This window comes from Nymphalis io, chromosome 6, assembly GCF_905147045.1.
Source record: "Nymphalis io chromosome 6, ilAglIoxx1.1, whole genome shotgun sequence".
Taxonomy (NCBI): Eukaryota; Metazoa; Arthropoda; class Insecta; order Lepidoptera; family Nymphalidae; genus Nymphalis; species Nymphalis io.
In genome coordinates this window covers 8,361,733-8,380,812 of record NC_065893.1, presented here as the reverse complement: position 1 = coordinate 8,380,812, position 19,080 = coordinate 8,361,733, and the positions used below count along the sequence as shown (strand labels likewise).

At 33.7% G+C, this 19,080-nt stretch overlaps 1 protein-coding gene across 1 annotated transcript; it reads left to right on the top strand.

Moving 5' to 3' along the window:
* The first annotated feature begins 1,503 nt into the window (after positions 1-1,503).
* LOC126769228 (trypsin delta-like) lies at positions 1,504-3,812 on the top strand. The gene is made up of 4 exons (XM_050487864.1): positions 1,504-1,592; positions 2,541-2,744; positions 2,899-3,157; positions 3,513-3,812. The coding sequence occupies exons 1-4, from the start codon at positions 1,504-1,506 to the stop codon at positions 3,810-3,812; spliced, it is 852 nt and encodes a 283-aa protein (XP_050343821.1).
* Positions 3,813-19,080: the final 15,268 nt, after the last annotated feature.

The following is a 19,080-nucleotide window of genomic DNA, read 5'->3' as shown; positions in this document are numbered from 1 at the left end:
TATAATAGTGTAACGTATTAACAAGTTGTGTAATTTTTATTGAAATTGGTTTTTGTTTTAAAGAAAAAGAAAATGTGTACGCTTTTAATAGAAATTTTTAAGTAGATTCCTTCAAAAATATAAAATGTAAAAAAATGCAACATGGTATTTCCAACGAAAAATGACAGTTATTTTAGTTAGTATTTATGGAAGCGGATTCAACAACTATTTCCTGAAAATTTTTTTAATTAGTTACTTACCAACATTTGTAGTGACCGTATCAATATAAGACAATTTAATTCATATAATAAATATACCTAATGGCTTGGCAATCGATATCTTATGACATAAATCTAATATAGTCAGGTCCTAATTTAGAAATTCAAGGCCGCTAGGCACTTTGATATATGCGGCCCTCGATTCCGAAGCGGTTAGAGTAAAATTTTATATTTTTCCCTTGGCTGACAGGGCCCCTAGGCCGGTAACAATAATTCAAAAAATCGCTCCTGATAAATACACAAATATTCGGAACTGAGACATCGAATTGATTGCCGATAAAACATCATCCATAACAAATATACTTAATTAAAAAGATATCAATTTAATTTGCTTCTTTTTTTTTTGCTTATTGCAAATTTATGTCGTGAGCAAGTACTAATGCAGAATTCACTTATGTGTACGACCATATTAATATTACATTATAGCAACACTCAATAAACAATAATATCTTTATGGCTCTGGTTCTTTTGACTTGAACGAATTTATTATTTAATTTTTGATACGCAAACGATAAAACAGAATTTATTAAACACCTTATCAAGTATAATTATGTATATTATTATACCAGACGAATGTTAATGATTAACATCATTTTTGAATATTTTACGTCATTTATATTAACACAGTTGACAAAATCATGATAAGTTTAGCGTTATTTCGAAGTAAATAATTAGTTACCTCGATAACGCGTGGTAAAACTGATGTGCAGACTTAAACAAGTGTCTATAGATATATTATAGACCTATAATATACATGTATACATTCAAATCAAATTCATACGGAATTTAATTTTATTACATACGGCTTAACAGTGTTGTTTAGTTATAAACTAATTACTCTCTCTTTTTTGTTACCATTGATTTGACATTTGAAAGAATAAAACAGAGCATTGATTGTCAAATCACCCCCTAAAAAAATCAATAGGTAAAGTTGAAACTAATATAAATTTTAAGCACACTACTCAAATTAAAGTACTAGTAAAGTTAAATGTTTTATTTTTTTACTTACTAGGATAAAAAAGTCAAATATTTACATTAATCATAGCTCGTAAAAAGCTCTCAATGCACAGTGACAGCTTTCTCTCATTGGGAACACATAACAACAGACACCTTACGGAGTTGTAAGTTTTCAAAATAGTTTTAGGTAATAATAATGTCCTCTTGACCGACTTCGGCCAAGGCGAGTCATATTATAGTGCACAAGCGTGTGCACAAACACATGTGCACTCTCTATTGCCCTACTCTCATGATCCAAAAAGACGGCAGATTCATCACGATCGACGGAGATGAATTTGAAAATCCTTTCTCAGTGCTCACGTTCCATAAGATATTTCGGTGCAAAAATTCATCCTATTAGACCCAGCGGTTTGCCTGGTATGTAGGTAGTCATTTTAAAATATAATTAAATAGATACATAATGCCTAGAAGACGCCTAGAAGAATTATCAATACCGATTTCAAGAACTTTGTATAAAACTTCTTAATAAGAGGATGTTCTTTTATTTTCTGTCAGTTTTTTAAATAAATTGTTTAAATAAAATATAAAACAAAGGAATCTTAGAAATGTAAAGTGATACAGACTATGATACAGAGATATGATGAGATACTGAAATTCATGCGATTGTGATAATCTTTTATCGGATATATCGATAGATCCGAAATGTTTATTCAGTGTTATTCATCTCAGTAAAAATGAGTGCACTATGTGTGATATTATTATTTTTAGGTAAGTCGCATTTGATGTATACTTAAATTTAATATATTTTGTTAAAAATTTTAAGGATATTTTTATTTTAACCTGCAAAATGTATTGTAAAAAATATTTATTATCGTTCAACAAAGAAAAGTGAAATATTTTATGCATAAATACAAAAAATAGTCTACGTAGGTCTTGACTGCCTCGTTGGTCTAGTGGCTAGCTTTAAGGCCACAGATCTCGAGGTCCTGGCTTCAAGCCGAGCCTTCAGATCGGCGCTTAAAATAGACGCGAGTTCTGCGCCTGAATTATTTCCGGTCGTGACAGATTTACCGTCCCATCGGATTATGACAATGAGGGAAAAGAGAGTACACCTGATATAGCTCGCGCTTTTTAAGTTCCGCGGAGTCGGCTAATCTCACTTGAATTATTATTAGTCTATGAAACGAATCTTTTATCAAAATAAACAGGGAACATGTTTGTTTTGGTTAATGCTGATCTAACATTTTATTAATAAGGGGTTTTATTAAGCGCTAACCTAAATAAAATAAATTATACACCTTTATGTACTTTATAAATAATAATCAGGTTAGTTTCTAGCTATGCCACATCATCACCGGTAACAGAATCGGATCGATCGAATCGTATTGTCAATGGTTTCATAATTGATATAAGTGAAGTGCCATATCATGCGGCTCTGCGTCGAAAATCAAGTGTGGGTTGGAGTTATACGTGTGGAGCCGCCGTTATAACAACCAGAGCAGTTCTTACAGCCGGCCATTGTGTGAAAACGTAAGCATATTATTTGATTTTCAACTGTATAGTTCAATTATTTTACATGTCAACTTTAAGTGTATAATTTATACATATTTTGTATATACTGAAACTAAATAATCAGTTATAGAACTACAAGAAGTTGTAATGGTTTTTTATTTGCATATTTCAGAATAGAGTTCGATCCATCGTCAGTTAGGCTAACGGTTGGGAGCTCTAACCGATTGTCTGGAGGCGATACGTACGAAATATCCAAAGTCCATGTTCATGAGGAGTATTCCACAATTACACTAGAACATGATATAGCGATGCTTGTGACATCAACTAAAATAAGTTTTGGAAAAAACGTTGACGCAGTATTCATCGCTGAACCCAATTATGATATTCCAATAGGCAAAAGTGCTTTAGTTTCAGGATTTGGAGTAACATCGGTTAGAAAAAAATATTTTACTAAATAATAAAAATATTTTAAGAAATTTATTTTAATGTCTGTAATAGTAAGAAGCGGCCTGAAAATGTCCCAAAGCCATCTTTTGCTTTGGAAAAATGTTTTTGGCTTATTCCACCACCGCAACTACAACAACGTTTGGTGTGGTTGGTATACACATGTGACAGATTGCCATCGCACGCATACAGGTTTCCTCGCGATGGTTTGCTTCACTGCCGAGCAGATGTATCATACACACAAATTAAAACCCGTATTTATCGGTTAAGTTTCATCATGTATTTAACACTGGGCCATCTACGCTCATCAATATATTGATTGAAACTTATGTCATTTTTCAGTACGGTGGAGCACCATCTTCAACACTACTTGCTACAAAAGTGGATATCATCTCCCAAGAAGCATGTTCCCGCGCTTACCGTAGGATCGCAAGAATCGCATCGGGAATGATATGCGCTTTTGCAAATAACCCCCCAAGAGATGCGTGTCAAGGCGATTCTGGCGGACCTTTAGTAGCTGATAAAACTTTAGTTGGAATAGTATCTTGGGGTGAAGAATGCGCTAATAGTACCTATCCCGGCGTATACACTAGAGTTTCTAATTATTATACGTGGATAATGAACAAATTAGTGTTACTATAAATATTAACATTTTATATCTATAAAAGTAATAAAAAAAGTTTTACAAACAATAGACACAAATGATATAATGTGTCAGTTTACATAGTTTTCAACGGTAATGATGGTTAATATTTTTATTGTGCCAATGTCTATGGGCGGTAGAGATTAATTAACATCGAGTCCCCATTAATTTATCTGCCTTCATATTAATAATATTCATCTTGAAAAACATTTCAACAATATGCATAAAATTTATTTAAAATAAAATATCATATCACTATCTTACATGGTTTTAATTTAATAAAGTAGTATGAAATGTTATTCTGGTTAAAAAAAGTATATTACGGCCTTTTTTTCATCAGTGAACTTACAGTGATGAAAAAATCGCCGTACTTACATTTTTATAAGCATGGCATAATTATAACAGACAGTTTTTTATAGTTTGTACTTTTACAGTACGTTTTATAGTTTTGTCATATTTCAGTAGTAACGTTATACAAGAGTAGATTGTTTGAAAATACTTATACTTAAGTATTTGTTTTCGGTTTGTAAATAACCATGTAAGTTAAAATTTATAGGTTTGATAGGTATATCGTTCTATCTATATGATATATTTTTTCTCGTTGTTTTGTTAAATTTATACTCAGTCGGTTAATTGATAATAATTACTATTTTTTTAAAAAGACAAATTTAACTGTCAGTTTTAAAAGGACAAAATTTCCTGTGAATGTATCGCATGCAGTCACAATAAATAAAGCACAGGGAAAGTCACTTAAGTATATCGGCATAGATTTAAGAGATGCTGTGTTTCTCATCTAGATCCGGGTGCGGCCAAAAAGCAATATTATAAAGCTCTTAGTCATTTCTTTAAGTTACGCTTGTGAAACCACGGGTACACCTAGTAGTACTATTATACTATATTACAATATATATCCTAAACTCTCTCGACCATCCCTAGAATTCAAAAACTAAGATTTTAAAACCGATCGATTAAAAATTATTAGAGTATTATAATGAAAGTATTTCTGACAGTTATAGTAACACAGGAGCAGTTAAAACATGTTATCAGAGTTTTAGATCGTGGGTGAGTTGCCGGTAAACGTCAATAAAGATAGAATCTACCCACGAGAGCAACTCCCTTGTAAGTGTGTAAGAAAAATAATCGCTTGAGTTTATAGCGAGGTTTTATTGAAATTGTAATTTAAAGTAGATAACAATTAAATAATCTAGAATGTAGTGCAGATTATTTTTTAACTAAAATATATAATTAAATATTTTTTCTGCGATTTGATTATATTTTATTTAAATCTTTATTACTCACCACATTACAATTTAGAAAAAATAAAAGAAAGAAAAACAAAAACGAACAGCCCTTTTGCTTACTAGCGATTACTTCCAGACAACCCTTGGGTTTTTACATATTTTTTTAATTATACCTACACATACATAGTCATACTACATAACAATACGTAAACACTATACATATTATAATAATACAGTGAAATATACTAATAAATATCAGAGAAATATATTCTAAATACAATAAATACATAATAAACTGAGACTGCCTCGTTGGTCTAGTGGCTAGATGTAAGGTCAGGCCAATAAAAAAGTTATTTGGTCTCTTTCGAAAATTCTCAATAGTATAGCTCGGATTATAGCTCGGAGTCTGGAGGTTGGCAGTCTGAAGAACCAACGGCTTTCTGTGCCTCGGAAAGCACGGAAAGCCGTTGGTCCTGCGCCTAAACACTTTCTGATCGTGTCGGATTATGAAATTTAGGGAATAGAGAGTGCACCTGTGTTTGCGCACACACTTGTGCACTATATTATGTCCTGCGCAGTTGGCTAATCTCTCTTGAGATTGGCCGCCGTTACCGAAATCGGTCTTATTTATATGGAGGGCAAATGACTCTATTCTAACTGATGGTAAGTGGTAGTAAAGTCCAAACGCGACGACGGCCAGTACAGCCGGGAAGAATGTTCTGCACTAGCCACCCCCGTCTTGCCAGCCCGCAAGATGCCTATTCACGCCTCGTTTGAAGGAGGCTTGTGTGGAGGGGAACACGTGAGCTGGTAAAGAATTCCATTTTTTGGAAGTGCGACAAAGAAAGTAGTTGCCAAATTTCGTCGTTCGTTTCGTTTGCCAAAAGTTGTGTACGATGGAATTGATGTCACGGTTAGGCGGTGACATCGAAAGCTAGCACGCGGAGACTTATGAAGGAAGAGGGAAGCAGGAATTAGAGAGAATAATTCCTCAGAGCACTCGCCGTGATACAGTCGATAGAAAGCGCTCAGCGCTGCTATCTCTCGACGCAATTGTAAAGGCTCCTGGGTGTTTGTGAACTTTACGTTGCCAATAATGCGGACCTTACGTCGTTGCAACCGATCCAAGGCCTCCAGTAGGTACTTAGCGCAGCCATCCCAAAGGTGTGAGCAAAAAAGTGTTTTGTACAACATGCACAGTTGTTGTGGCGTGAAAAAACGCCGCAGCTTGTTCAGAACTTCGAGTTTCCGTGAAGCTGTTTTTATAACAACTTCGATTTAATCCCTTGGACTAAGGTCGCAGCGAACGTCAATCCCCAGCATGGCGATTTTGCTTTGTATCGCTTAGTAGCGTAGTGCCATAGAGGGAGGCCTCTGTGGCACTACGCTGGGAAGGGAAGAGGGTAAAATGGTGACTTTTCGCTGTGAGAGCGCATACCTGTGCTACCATGAACTAGGACACGGAGGTTACGCTTATGCAGAAAACTGGCTATCCAGTTGCAGAACTCTGCACCTGGCAAATAGTTATCGCCAAAGAGTTTAGCCAGGAGATCAGCTTTCTCCTGCGGACTGTGACCTAGCGATCTGACTGGATTCCTAAGCGGTGGCAGCGAAGGTTGACAGAAATAGTTTAGCACAGACTTGGTCAGACGCCAGAAGCTACGGGATTTATAATCCCAGTCTGGAATTAACACCATATTGAAAATGTTTCATCAATACATATGCACTTGTCGACAATTGAAGATATGTTTAAAAAACTCCATAAACTCAGAGAGGTATCGTGAAATATAGTATTAAAGGCGTTACTGAAGTTTTAAGAGTTTCAAGATTAACAATTGTTTGCTGTCTGTGGCACATCAGATGTTGTCAGTAACTTTAACTAATACCTACGCGTAATATTACTAGGAAGAAAAATGACTGAAGAGAGTTCCGGAAAAGATGTTTATTAAGGAAAAAACCACTTGCTACTATACTAATTTTTCAAGCATCTGGATATATGCTGGTAGATAAAGATAAATGTGGATAAGGAGTGGATTAATATAAGATCAAGGATAGGGTTATTCATATTACAGTTAAGTCAGTACGGCTTTCGAAGAGATGGACATTATGTTCTTTTTAACATCACATTCTGAAAAATAGGAGAAGAAAAAACGCAGGAAATTAGCAGTTGACGATGAAGAAAGAGTTTTTATTGTGCAATTCTTACTTTTACTATTAAGTGCAATGGATAGTAAAAATGTTAATTATGTAATTTAATATCATATTCATAGAAGTCTGGTTTTACTATGTGTTTCGTCTTATTTTTCTATTCAATTATATAGTATATATCGTCTGTCAGTCAAGGCACTCGTAGATGCTCAATTTGATCGCTCTGATTGGGAAGTAAATGTTATATTTGTTTTAAATTATCTGTACATAAAGATTGTCAAGATTGAGAGATGATCAAATTTTAAACTATATAGAACTTTTCGAGGCAGATTTTGATAGAAACTAAAATTGTAGTTTAGGATTTTAATATGATTCATTATCACCCAACACACTAGAAAAATTCAATTCACTAAGTACGTGAGTAACTATTTCATTCATAAACAAAGTAAGTACATTTAATATTAAAAAATCTACTAATCCCTCCTGTCAACGAGCACTGTCACCCTGATTGATCGCTTCATCTAAATCTGGAGAAGATTCGATTATAATATATATATAACTGTCGTTTTCTTTTTCTTTTAAATGTTACTCGTTAAACAACTTTATTGTTTAAAACGTAGGCAGTGGTGACAGTTGCTAGGTAATTAAGTCGACAAATTAATAAAATAAAAATTGCAACATCTCCGCGTTCTCTTTTGTTTTACATTTAAATGTAACACGGCTTGCTCAAACTAGACTTATTAAAACATTTTCTTCAGGGTTTATTTTTCCTATTAATTACTATTGTTTCTGAGGCTATAAAACGTTTACATAAGAAAGGACGGATAGTATTTACAAATTTTGATGCACTATCAAACAAATGTGAAGACCACGCCTTGGCAAAAGTAGCGTAGGACGCCCTCCAGCTAGGTGGAGTGATGATAAACGCAAAGTGGCTGGCAGTGGATGGAGATTGAGAATTGAAGATCGAACTCAGATGCGTGCCATTGGAGAATACTATGACCAGCAGTGGACGAAAAAGGGATGATAATTATGATAATGATCAAACAAGATGAAAGCAATCTACCATAAAAATGTTCCAAGAATGAAGATATAAGTCGTTCCACTGTGCAACGTATTGTTTAATGATGACTGCCCTTTGCCGTCATAAAAGCTGTAAAAGAATAATCAATAGGAATTGTAGATAAAAAGTCCGCTTTTAAAGATGTTTTTCTAACACTACCAGGTTTTCGCTGCTGAATTAAAAAAAAAAATTATTCAAATAAAATACATAGAACAATTGTATATAAACAATGTTATGGCATAATTAAATTAATTTCGAGTCCTGAATAACGAAAAACTAAAATTGGTTATGATTATAAAATGGTATTTGGTCCACGGGCAAGACATGTTCAGTTTTTAATAGACAACAACTTTATTAAATATATAAGCATTGCTAATTACTATGTGTTTATGTTATGATGTGATGACGTCTGCCTAGCCGTTTTCGGTCACAGCGGCTATTCTCACGAAGTCTTCGTTGAGAACAACAAGCAGCGCAGGAGATATTAAAGATAAATATATTATATTCTCAAATAAAAGATACTGCACAATTACTATACAAAAAAACGAATAACATTTAGTAGCCTGACCAGAGTTTTAATATGATGTAACATTTTATAGTTTTTTTTAGCTTCGTATGATCTACGGTAAAGTCTAAAACAGTGTTCGAAAATTTCATTCAGTTTTAACATCTTTAGCGAAGCTCTGTGCATATAAAATTGTTCGAGAGGAAAGATATTGATTTTTCGAGCAGTTTAAGTGAAGTAACGTAACAATCCGTAATTGTTGCACTGCTAACCAAAGACCTTCCACTCCCGTTAAAAAAGGGTTTGGTTTACTTGAGGGAAAATTTTTTCAGATATTCCACCGCCAAACAGCAATATTCAGTATTGTTGTATTCCGGTTTGAAGGGTGAGTGAGCCAGAGTAACTACAGGCACACTTCTTAGTTCTTAAGGTTGGTGGCGCGTTGACGATGTAAGGAATGGTTGATATGTCTATGGGTGGTGGTGACCACTTACTATCAGGTGGCCTATTTGCCAGTCCACCAAATATTTCATAATTAAAAATATCACGCAGGTTTCCTCACGATGTATTCCTTAAATCAGTACTAATGAAGCACACGAGAGCTTAGTGGTGTATACTCGTATATTTTAAGTTAAAATTTTGGACTAAATCCACGAGTATTATCCATATTCATGTATTGATTAAAAAATAAAAATAACTTGATAACATAAATGTACCCGTGTGAATATTTCTAGTCAAATGCAACAAAGGCTTAGTGTTTTATTGTAATTATTTTACATGACTAGCATTACTAACTGTTGCAATGTGTTTATGACTAAACGTCTGTGCTCGCCCTTAACATTACACAGCGCCAGTTCAGCTACCACGCCGGTCAAGACAGTTACAAAATACATTCTTGGATCACGAAATTTTAACGCATTATTAAAGCATGTTTAGATATAAGCTTGGCTTAGTTTTTTATAAATAAATCTGTTCATAGTGCATATAAGCAGATTCAGACAATTCAACGATGCATAATGTTTGGTGCGTATAATCTAGAGTATATCGGCAAATGTTCAGTTTTTTTCATGCGAGTGCATTTCACGTTTTTTTGATGGAATCATAATAATTAGGTATTTAATCTTCAGAAAGAAGCTCTTTCATATTAATTTCAAAGTCAAAGTACAACTGATGTGTCGTCAATATTCAATTCGATTAGGCCATTGGCGTCTAAACCCATCAATAAGTTTGTGTAATACTATAGTCCCTCGGCCTATTACCTGGCAATTTCACAGAACAATCTACGTCGGATCGTGTCGACAGCACACAATCATGTGACACACACCGGCTTTGTAACCGAAAGGGACGGCACTCGCTCCCGCGATTTGTTTACACAGTGTAGCTTTCCCTTTCGTAATATGCGTGTGTGCGTGACCATCTGGCGGGCGGTGGCAGCTTTAAGCTTGTAGTAGTGTCGCCCCCACATCGATGCACACCCCATTTCGGGGTAGCGCTTCATATGTGTGCGTGACCCAGTCGAATAAATCTAATCTAATACACACAAACATATTGGCGGCCCGTCGTGTCATTTTTACGCTTGTGTTGTCGCTACTTGGGGTTCTTTATGCGGTGCGATGATATTATTATTCTGACGATTACGGCATCCTTTATGCCTACAATCAAATAATTAATAAGGGATGAAGTGTATTGTTGCGCGGCAGTTAGTGATCGGTATCAGACCACTTACCTCATTCACGCTTTAGAAAGGTTACCATGAAGTTTATTATAACGTGTTTATTGTAATTGCGAGTCTATTGTTTAAAACTATGCTACCTCTTTATTTATTGTTTTATGATTCACGTTTAAAGCGCCTACAGAATCGCAGATTGAAAAATAGAACAAAATATAAAAACCATATATTATATAGTAATATAAGAGGCAAAATTCTTTTTTTCAATAAAAAATATTTTAATTTATTTGCAGATATTATTTATAAAAACAAGAAATTTTATTGCCCTATAAATATTAACGAGGGGAAATAACATTATCAATGAACACGAGAATTGATTAGCACATAGTTGTGACGTGAAGAAATAGATATCGATAGAGCTGATAAGGTAAGTGTGCTTGCTCATCATGCACTTGATGCTACAAGGTTCTATAACTGTTTTTAAATAAAGCAACTAGATGGCGCACAATGACAGAAAATACTTCATTGAAGACTGAGCATTCAACGCTAATACTAATTATAATAATATTACAATTAGAATTAACTAAAAAACTTAATAAACTTGGAACAATTATACATTACTTATACATCATTTTTTTTTTAATAAAAATATTTAAATAATGAAGCGATGCATTTTTAATAACCGGCAAAATATATTTTTTTCGTACATTTGTTCTATAAAACAGTTGACAAGTCGTTCAACCCTCGTTCAGTTTAACAATTATGCGGCTGGCTCATTGTGACGTGACCCTCTCCACCTATTGTAGACACCAATACACTACCACCAGCTTAATATGATCCCTCGAATCTTATAAAAAATCTTTATATCGTCCAACTAAGTTGAACAGCGAATAGCAAGACGGGTCAACAAATAGTGGTAAATTATACACAAATATTATTATCCCGCCCGTTCACAAATATCAATAACGTATATAGGCCTCCGGACAGATTTAAAAAGTTAATAACGACCGTTTTAAATTATTGCTTCATTTTGTAATGAAACAAGCAAGCTTGTTAAGAAAATGATTATAAAGTCGTAGTCGTGTATCCGATAGAAATAATTAGCATCTACATAACTAAATTTAATTGTTACCAAACAAAAATTGGTATCACATTATGTGTTAAATATCTATGAGCTCCAGTCTGCGGCTTAAAGTATTCGCCTTTATTATTAGTAATCGCCTTTGCAAGTATTTATTTGTTTAATTTTATATCCCACAAAATATACATACATATATATTAATTTACCATTTTTAACAATAATCTCTAAAGTATAAGTTTAATACGTAATAATGATCAATGTTTTGATAAGGATTGGAATAAACTTCTATTTATCACTGTAAAATACTGATAATCATATTAAATTTTAAAAATGTAAACTACAACCATTATTCAACAATGTTTCGATGACATACACACACAATAATATCGAGATAGACTTCCGAGAACGCCATCGACAGCGAGGTTTTGCTTCAAACCTTACTTACAGAGGAGTAAATACAGATCTAACTAAAGAGACAATATCTCCGGCGTTAAAAGGCCAGCCCAAATGGTTCGGTGGATGGGGCGCCACCCTCCTTGCGAAATTACTACATTTGAAGGGAACAACTTTTTATGAGAAATAAGCCGCCGCTATGAATCTGGAATTATAAGCGAATCGAGTGGTGTGAGTATATTGCCCGACTGTATTGATTTAACAAGAGCAAACAATGGAATTTGCTGCAACTACAATGTGTTACTATTATTGAATAATGCTTTAAGCTTTCTTAAATGATTGTAATATTAACAGCAAATTTAAACTGCATAACAAATGTAGGTAAATGGAATATATTACAAAAAACAAAATGACCATAATCATGACATCGTAGTTTTCCGGAATTGGATACCTAATATAATTCTCTAACACAGAACTGATTGACCTTGATATGAATTATTTATCAGACTTCATCATTAAGCCGCATCGAATCTAAAAAAGCACTTTATCTACTCAAATTAATAAAAAAACGCTGACGTTATATTTTTTAAATAATTCAACGTGTTTTAAAACTTCGTCATATATCCTACGACCAAATTATAAGGTAATAATGATTTTAATCCAACATTTATACTAATATTCGTTTAAATTAACAGGTGAATCGAGTAAGTCAATCGTAACCAAATCTCCATCGAAATGTTACATAATACGAGCGTGAGATATTCCTCAGTGGGCGTCGGGAACGGAATGCCGGAGGAAAGCAGACGGCCTTGACATCACAATATTTGGTGCGCTTAGCTAAACAACCCCATACAAAACAACTTCCTCGACTTCGTTTCGAGAACAAGCAGTATCACAACTGATCGGAACCTGTTATACGCAGTCTGTGGAAGCTAATAGCAGGGTAATGTGCGCGTTTATTGAGCTTTCACGCCCCGTGCGCTAGCGCTTGCTATCTATGGTAATTAAGATCTTAGAGTATCGTTTGATACTTAAGTCGTGTCGTCGTATATAGTTTTAAGCAAATTTCGTGAAAGTTTATGATTTAGAATATTGTTTTCACAAGCGCAGACATTTGTTTGTGACGCGAAAAAAAGAGAAAGCAGATAGGCGATTAAAAATGACCCACGGAATGTATTCGTGCGGACAATATTTTAAAACAAAATGTCACACGCTTTCCACGGGTGTCTGCGCCCTCCTCGTCTGGGAGGCGGGTGAATTGGAGGGGGGGTTGAGATCTCCCTTCAACCAGTGGGGTGTCATTGTGGACTGTGGTGTCGTAACTCCGCGAACTTTTTAATTTACAATTAGGTAGCTTCCCATTTCTCTGCCCTATTTAGACTCCGTTTTACCGGCAGCCATAAGCGAAGCCTGTAATTAAAATTTACTTATCACTATATAAGCAGCCTATAAAACTTTGTAATTTATCTTTATTCATAATTTTAAAATTCATAATGAGATTAAGATTGCTAATTAAAAAAAATACTATAATATGTTTGATACGGTATTCTGTTTAAAATTTAAACAAAAAATTTCGGATGTTTTTATTTTCAATCCTCGTCTTAAATATCAATAACATCCTTCTTTTTTTATAGATAGAGTAGATTTTTTGAAAACACAACAAATAAATCAAACCGGTCTGCACTTACCAGCGGGTGACAGAGGCGACTGCTTATTGTCACTACGGGCCAACTAATTAACTTGTTTTACAACAATTCACCAAGTTTTTTTTTTTTAACACAATAGTATCAGTGTCATTATTTTACGTAGTACTAACAGATTGTTTACGTCACATTGTTGATTAATTGCATAATCTTTTCAGGGTTTAATTTATATTTTGTGATGTTGATTGAAAGATATATGTACCGTTACGCACTTTACCGCCAAATAACGACACTCTGTTGTGCGTTCCGGATTAAAAGGCGAATTAGCCTATTTAATAATAGGCACGAGGGACATTACATCTTAGACCTGGCTAGAGGTTGGCAGCGCGTTGACAGCATCAGGAACAGTTTCATGTAGTTTCACCGTCTCTGGGCCGATTTGCCCAAATATCATAAGGCGACCTTGCCTTACTGCTATCGCAAATAATATCCTTTCAATGTACTGAAACTTCAGTTTTATTTAAGAATTTCATAACGATTAAAATTAGCATAGTAAGTTTGTAGGTAGACGTTTTGTCGTATTATAGTTCAATGTACGCTTTTATTCAAACACAATGTAGAATCGATGCAAGCGCGCCCCTGCATAGGTAAAAACTCCGAATATAAAGGTAAATTGTATTGGATTTTCAAACGCTATGTATTTTTTGGCAAACAAAAAAAAAACTAGCAATAGTGTACGCTGGTTCATATTATTGAACAAGAATATCGTGATAAAAAGAAAAATAAATAATAATCATTTGATTTGTGTTATATAACTGAGTCTAATCAGAAATGGATTATCTTAGAGTCCACATACACATTTCAAATATCAAGTTTGATACAACTACAAGAATATTCTTTCTAGGGTTAGTACAACAAAATTTCTTGACTCTCATTAAATATACTAAACGTAAATAAAAACTGTGTCTAGAAATAACTATAGAAGGGCAATCACATCACTATTCGTGAGCTTGTGGTGCTATTTTCAGAGTTCCGATTTACGACAGCCGATGGAGCGTTTCCTGAAAATTATTAAGTTGCGGTTAAAGTTACATATATGGTTATTCCTGTGTTTGTTACGGTTATGTCATGCCCGTGTCATTCACGTAGTCACAAGATATGGAATGATAATTAAAATTTTATATTTTTTAAATATCTCAGTCGATACCCATAGTGATAATTTCTTTGACACGTTTCATTAAAAACCTATTAAAATATTTCCGCGTATCATATACAAATATAATGGCAAATAATAATTTAAAATCTTTAAAATTACTTCATAATTCAATTATACTTATGTATACGAAGTGTTAATTAAGATAATTGTTTTTGTTATTATCCAGTAATAAAAAATATTTCATCGAATACAATCCTGTTACAATTTTGTTATATTATTGTAAGATGGCGTTAGACAGCACAATTTTAAATGAGATGGAATTTTATAGTAAGCTTTTTATCTTTATAGAAGCTAACTAACTACACGAAGTAGAAAAAAAAATTACAATGCAGTAAAAACTGCAAGAAGAAATTAATAAGTGTATGTGTTTCATTTTTATTTCAAATTTGGATGTATAATCGAAATGGAATTTTCTATGACATTTATTGAGAAAAAAAAACATTTGCGTACTATTTTTTTTAAGTATTCGATGTTGGTTCTTTGATATGTTGAGATTAAATGACTGTTTTCAGTTTCAATGTAATCTTATATTTATTAAACAGAGAATCAATTATTATAAAATTACCTGCTACTAGATTCCAAAAATAATGTCGAAGTCGCCTTAGTCGATAGGTGATCGCTGTGCGATCGTAAAAGTGTAAGGCGGCATGTCCCGTTAGGGCGTCTTTTATCAGGAATCAACAAAAAAACTATTCACAAAACACACCGCCACCCTCAAATGTAAGCAAAAAATTGGAAACAAAAAGAAAGGATCACAAATTAAGGAATACCATTGGAATGTTGCACTCGTAACGCTTTAAAAGTATTATAAGGCAAATATAAATATAGTGGTATATAAAAAACCGGTAATGAAAGAAGTTTGTATTGTGAGATATCAGCTCATATTATACTTGAAACCTTTTTAACGTAAAAAACTTTAAATCTTCGTTAAAATAAGGTTTAAAGTATGAATAAGAGAAGCCAATTTTTAAGTAGATATGAATGTAGTGGGATTACGCCACTTGATCGCTTACGCGTGTTATGATATGTTGCACTGAAGGTTCGGCTACTGAGGATGCCACAGGGCACCAATACAATTTTTGCATCTTCCTTCACCTCCTTTTATCTATGCCAGCGCGCTCCCGCATAGATAAAAGCTCTGAATATAAAGATAAATTGTATTGGATTTTCGAATACCATGACGGGGATGATGTCTCCTACTTCGCCCTTATCTGATTTCAACAATTATTGTCTTAGTGATCTTAAAAGTAAGTCAAAGATTAACTTAAGAAAGACCAATTAAAGTTAGCTAATAGTCAAATGTTATTATACACTAACGATACAGTTTGCACATACGTGCTGATAAATGACACCAAGGAATTAAGATTTATTAATTGAAAAATTAACTACAAAACACATCTTGTGTGAAGAACTGACTACCTTGCGACCATCTAACGTCGAAATAACAAAAGTCATAACATTGCCGTCAAAATATTGTTCATCTCTTACATAATTCTTTATTTGTTTCATAATATCTGGGGGTCATTGTAGATAAATGTCTCCTCTGAAACTATACTATTAGGCTCAATGGTAAATAACAGTGTAATTACAGGCACAAGGGACATAAAATCTTAGTTCCCAAGGTTGGTGGCGCATTGGCTATAAGCGATGGTTGACATTTCTTACAATGCCAATGTCTAAGGGCGTTTGGTGACCACTTACCATCAGGTGGCCCATATGCTCGTCCACCTTCCTATTCTATAAAAAAAAAATTAATTAAAAATATATAGATTTAGCCACTTCATCAAGACAATGCAAGATAAAAATATTTTTTTATAATATAGGTGGTAGGCGGACAGGCCAATGGTGGCGTTGATGGTAAGAGGTCATTACCACCCATTGGCGCTGTAAGAAATGTTAACCATTCCTCACATCGTCAATGCGACAAAAAACTTGGGAACCAGTTTGTTATGTCTCTTGTGCCTGAAGATTCGCTGGCTCACTCACCCTTCCAACGGGAACACAACAATACTAAGTATTATTGTTTGGCGTTGAAATATGTGATGAATGGGTGGTATCGACCCAGACGGCATTGCACAAAGGCCTCCCACCAAAATATCACTTGGCTTCTTATTTTAAGTTATAATGAAACCAAAAAGCTTATTAAGCTATATTTAACAATTTTAATAGTGGCAATTTTACTAATAGATATATTTAATTGTTATGCTTTTGGTAAATTATTACCTAAAAAAAATTTAACAATAAATATTATTATTTTTAGTAAGATACGATACCCTAAGTAACATAACGTAAATAACCACTTTACATTCAAATATTTTTATATTGAATTTTAAAGTGATTCACCGTGACCGATACAACTCTAGAATATTCATTTATAAATCGGTCATAAAAAAAACTTTACCTGATGCTAATAACGGAAGGCCCATTGCCACGTGCGACGTTCCTGCAGCTTGTGTGTCGTCATTAGAACATGTTTTTTTTCAACACTTCCCATGCGTTCAAAATTGTGTTTGAGAATAAATCGTAGTTACTTTATGAAAATAAGCGGTATTATGAAATTTGAAGAGTATTTTATGAGTGTCCTTTTTGCAATATATGGATAACAAAATATTTTTTTTTCATTTCATTTAAATATATTTACTCTTAATAAATTATCTATAAAAGTAATCATTTGAATCGATATCCTTCTAGGCAAGTTGGGCCAAGGTGGTCATTCTCAAGGGACTAGCAAACTGCGCTTAACATATTATTATAGTACACAAATGTTTGCGATCCACAAGAGCACTCTTTATTCTCTCACTCGTAATCCCAAAAACAACAAATCACGAAAAATTATCATTATCATTATCAGGGAACATTATCATTATTGACTAAGAAATACATTATTAAAAACATGCACCTACAGTGTATGATTTCCTGATTAATAAATCAAACAACTTCTGTATAAAAGTTTTTTTATTGCATATAAAAACCATTGAAGGCAAATTACTTATATGATAATTTGAATTTTAAGTCAAAACGTATAACGCAAGCAGGCAGTCGCCCTATTCCATCAATCAAAACATGAGTACAAATTAATAAACTTGTTTCGAATTATTTTTTGTTCACTTTCAAAATAAAATGATTTAATAACTTGTATGTGTTGACGTTAAGTCAATAGGTGTCTCGTTGATTTATTCATTACTTAACGGTTTGCTGACTTTTCAAGGTTACGACAATATTGATCATGCCGAATGTTTGTGTTGATTTACATTTGGCAATGTAATGTGCGGTATACAGGTAATTATTATTAAGTAACTTACGAGCTTTAAATGTAATACATAGTAATTGAAAATAATTAATATTAAGTAAATAATTTAAGCGATGTATTGGAAGCTATTTAAAAATTAGGCTCACTCTATGTACTATTTTCTAGCGAGGTTGTTTCGGCAATTTCATCGACAATAGCATTACAGAGAAAAATATCTTGGAACGCAGATAGTCCTGGGCGGCGAAATGAGTTGCCCTTAGCGTGCAAGGGTGTGAGACGTTCGAAACTCAATGGTGGTGCGAGTTACAAGTCACGGTCAAGCTTAAAGAAAATGAATTTAAGTCGGAATAAAAAACAAATAAAATATTTAATAATCTCGACAAAATATTGTTGACCATAAAGTCACGTACATAGTTCACATCAATGACTATTTTTTATTTCGAGTTATTTTTAAAACAGTAGAAATTTAGACAGATATTTGTTCTGATTAGAAGAGGTGTATGTAATCGGCTTTGAGTTTCAGCTCAAATAGGAATAAACCATATTCCAGTATTATATTACATAGTACTACCAGCCAAAATCCAGGAAGCTGCAGCAAGCTTACACAACCAATGACATTGGCAACCCCCTTTATTCAACAATTGTTGTCACCAGTAATAATAAGCCTCCCTTTCAGCTATTTTTAAGTACACTTGATTCATTTCAAGAAGTAGTATATACAAATAACGTACATATTTAGATTGAACTTCAAAATGGTTTAATATTTTAAATAACAAAAGATCGATCGCTTATATTTTATACCAACTCCTGAAGGAGCCCAGTTAGATGGGACTCTCCCGCTCCGCCATAAATCTTAGGACCCTCGACCGCCACCCGGTTTCACTCCGAATATCTATAAATACCTACCTACATATTTCAAATAATAACGGGATCGCCGGAGTGACAAAGTCAGACGTATGGGCATCCTTTTGACTCTTGTATCCATGTAAGTTATGGTTCGATTTTTGACATTTTATAATATAGATTAGTTGTTATTTTGATTTCTATTGCCAGATAAA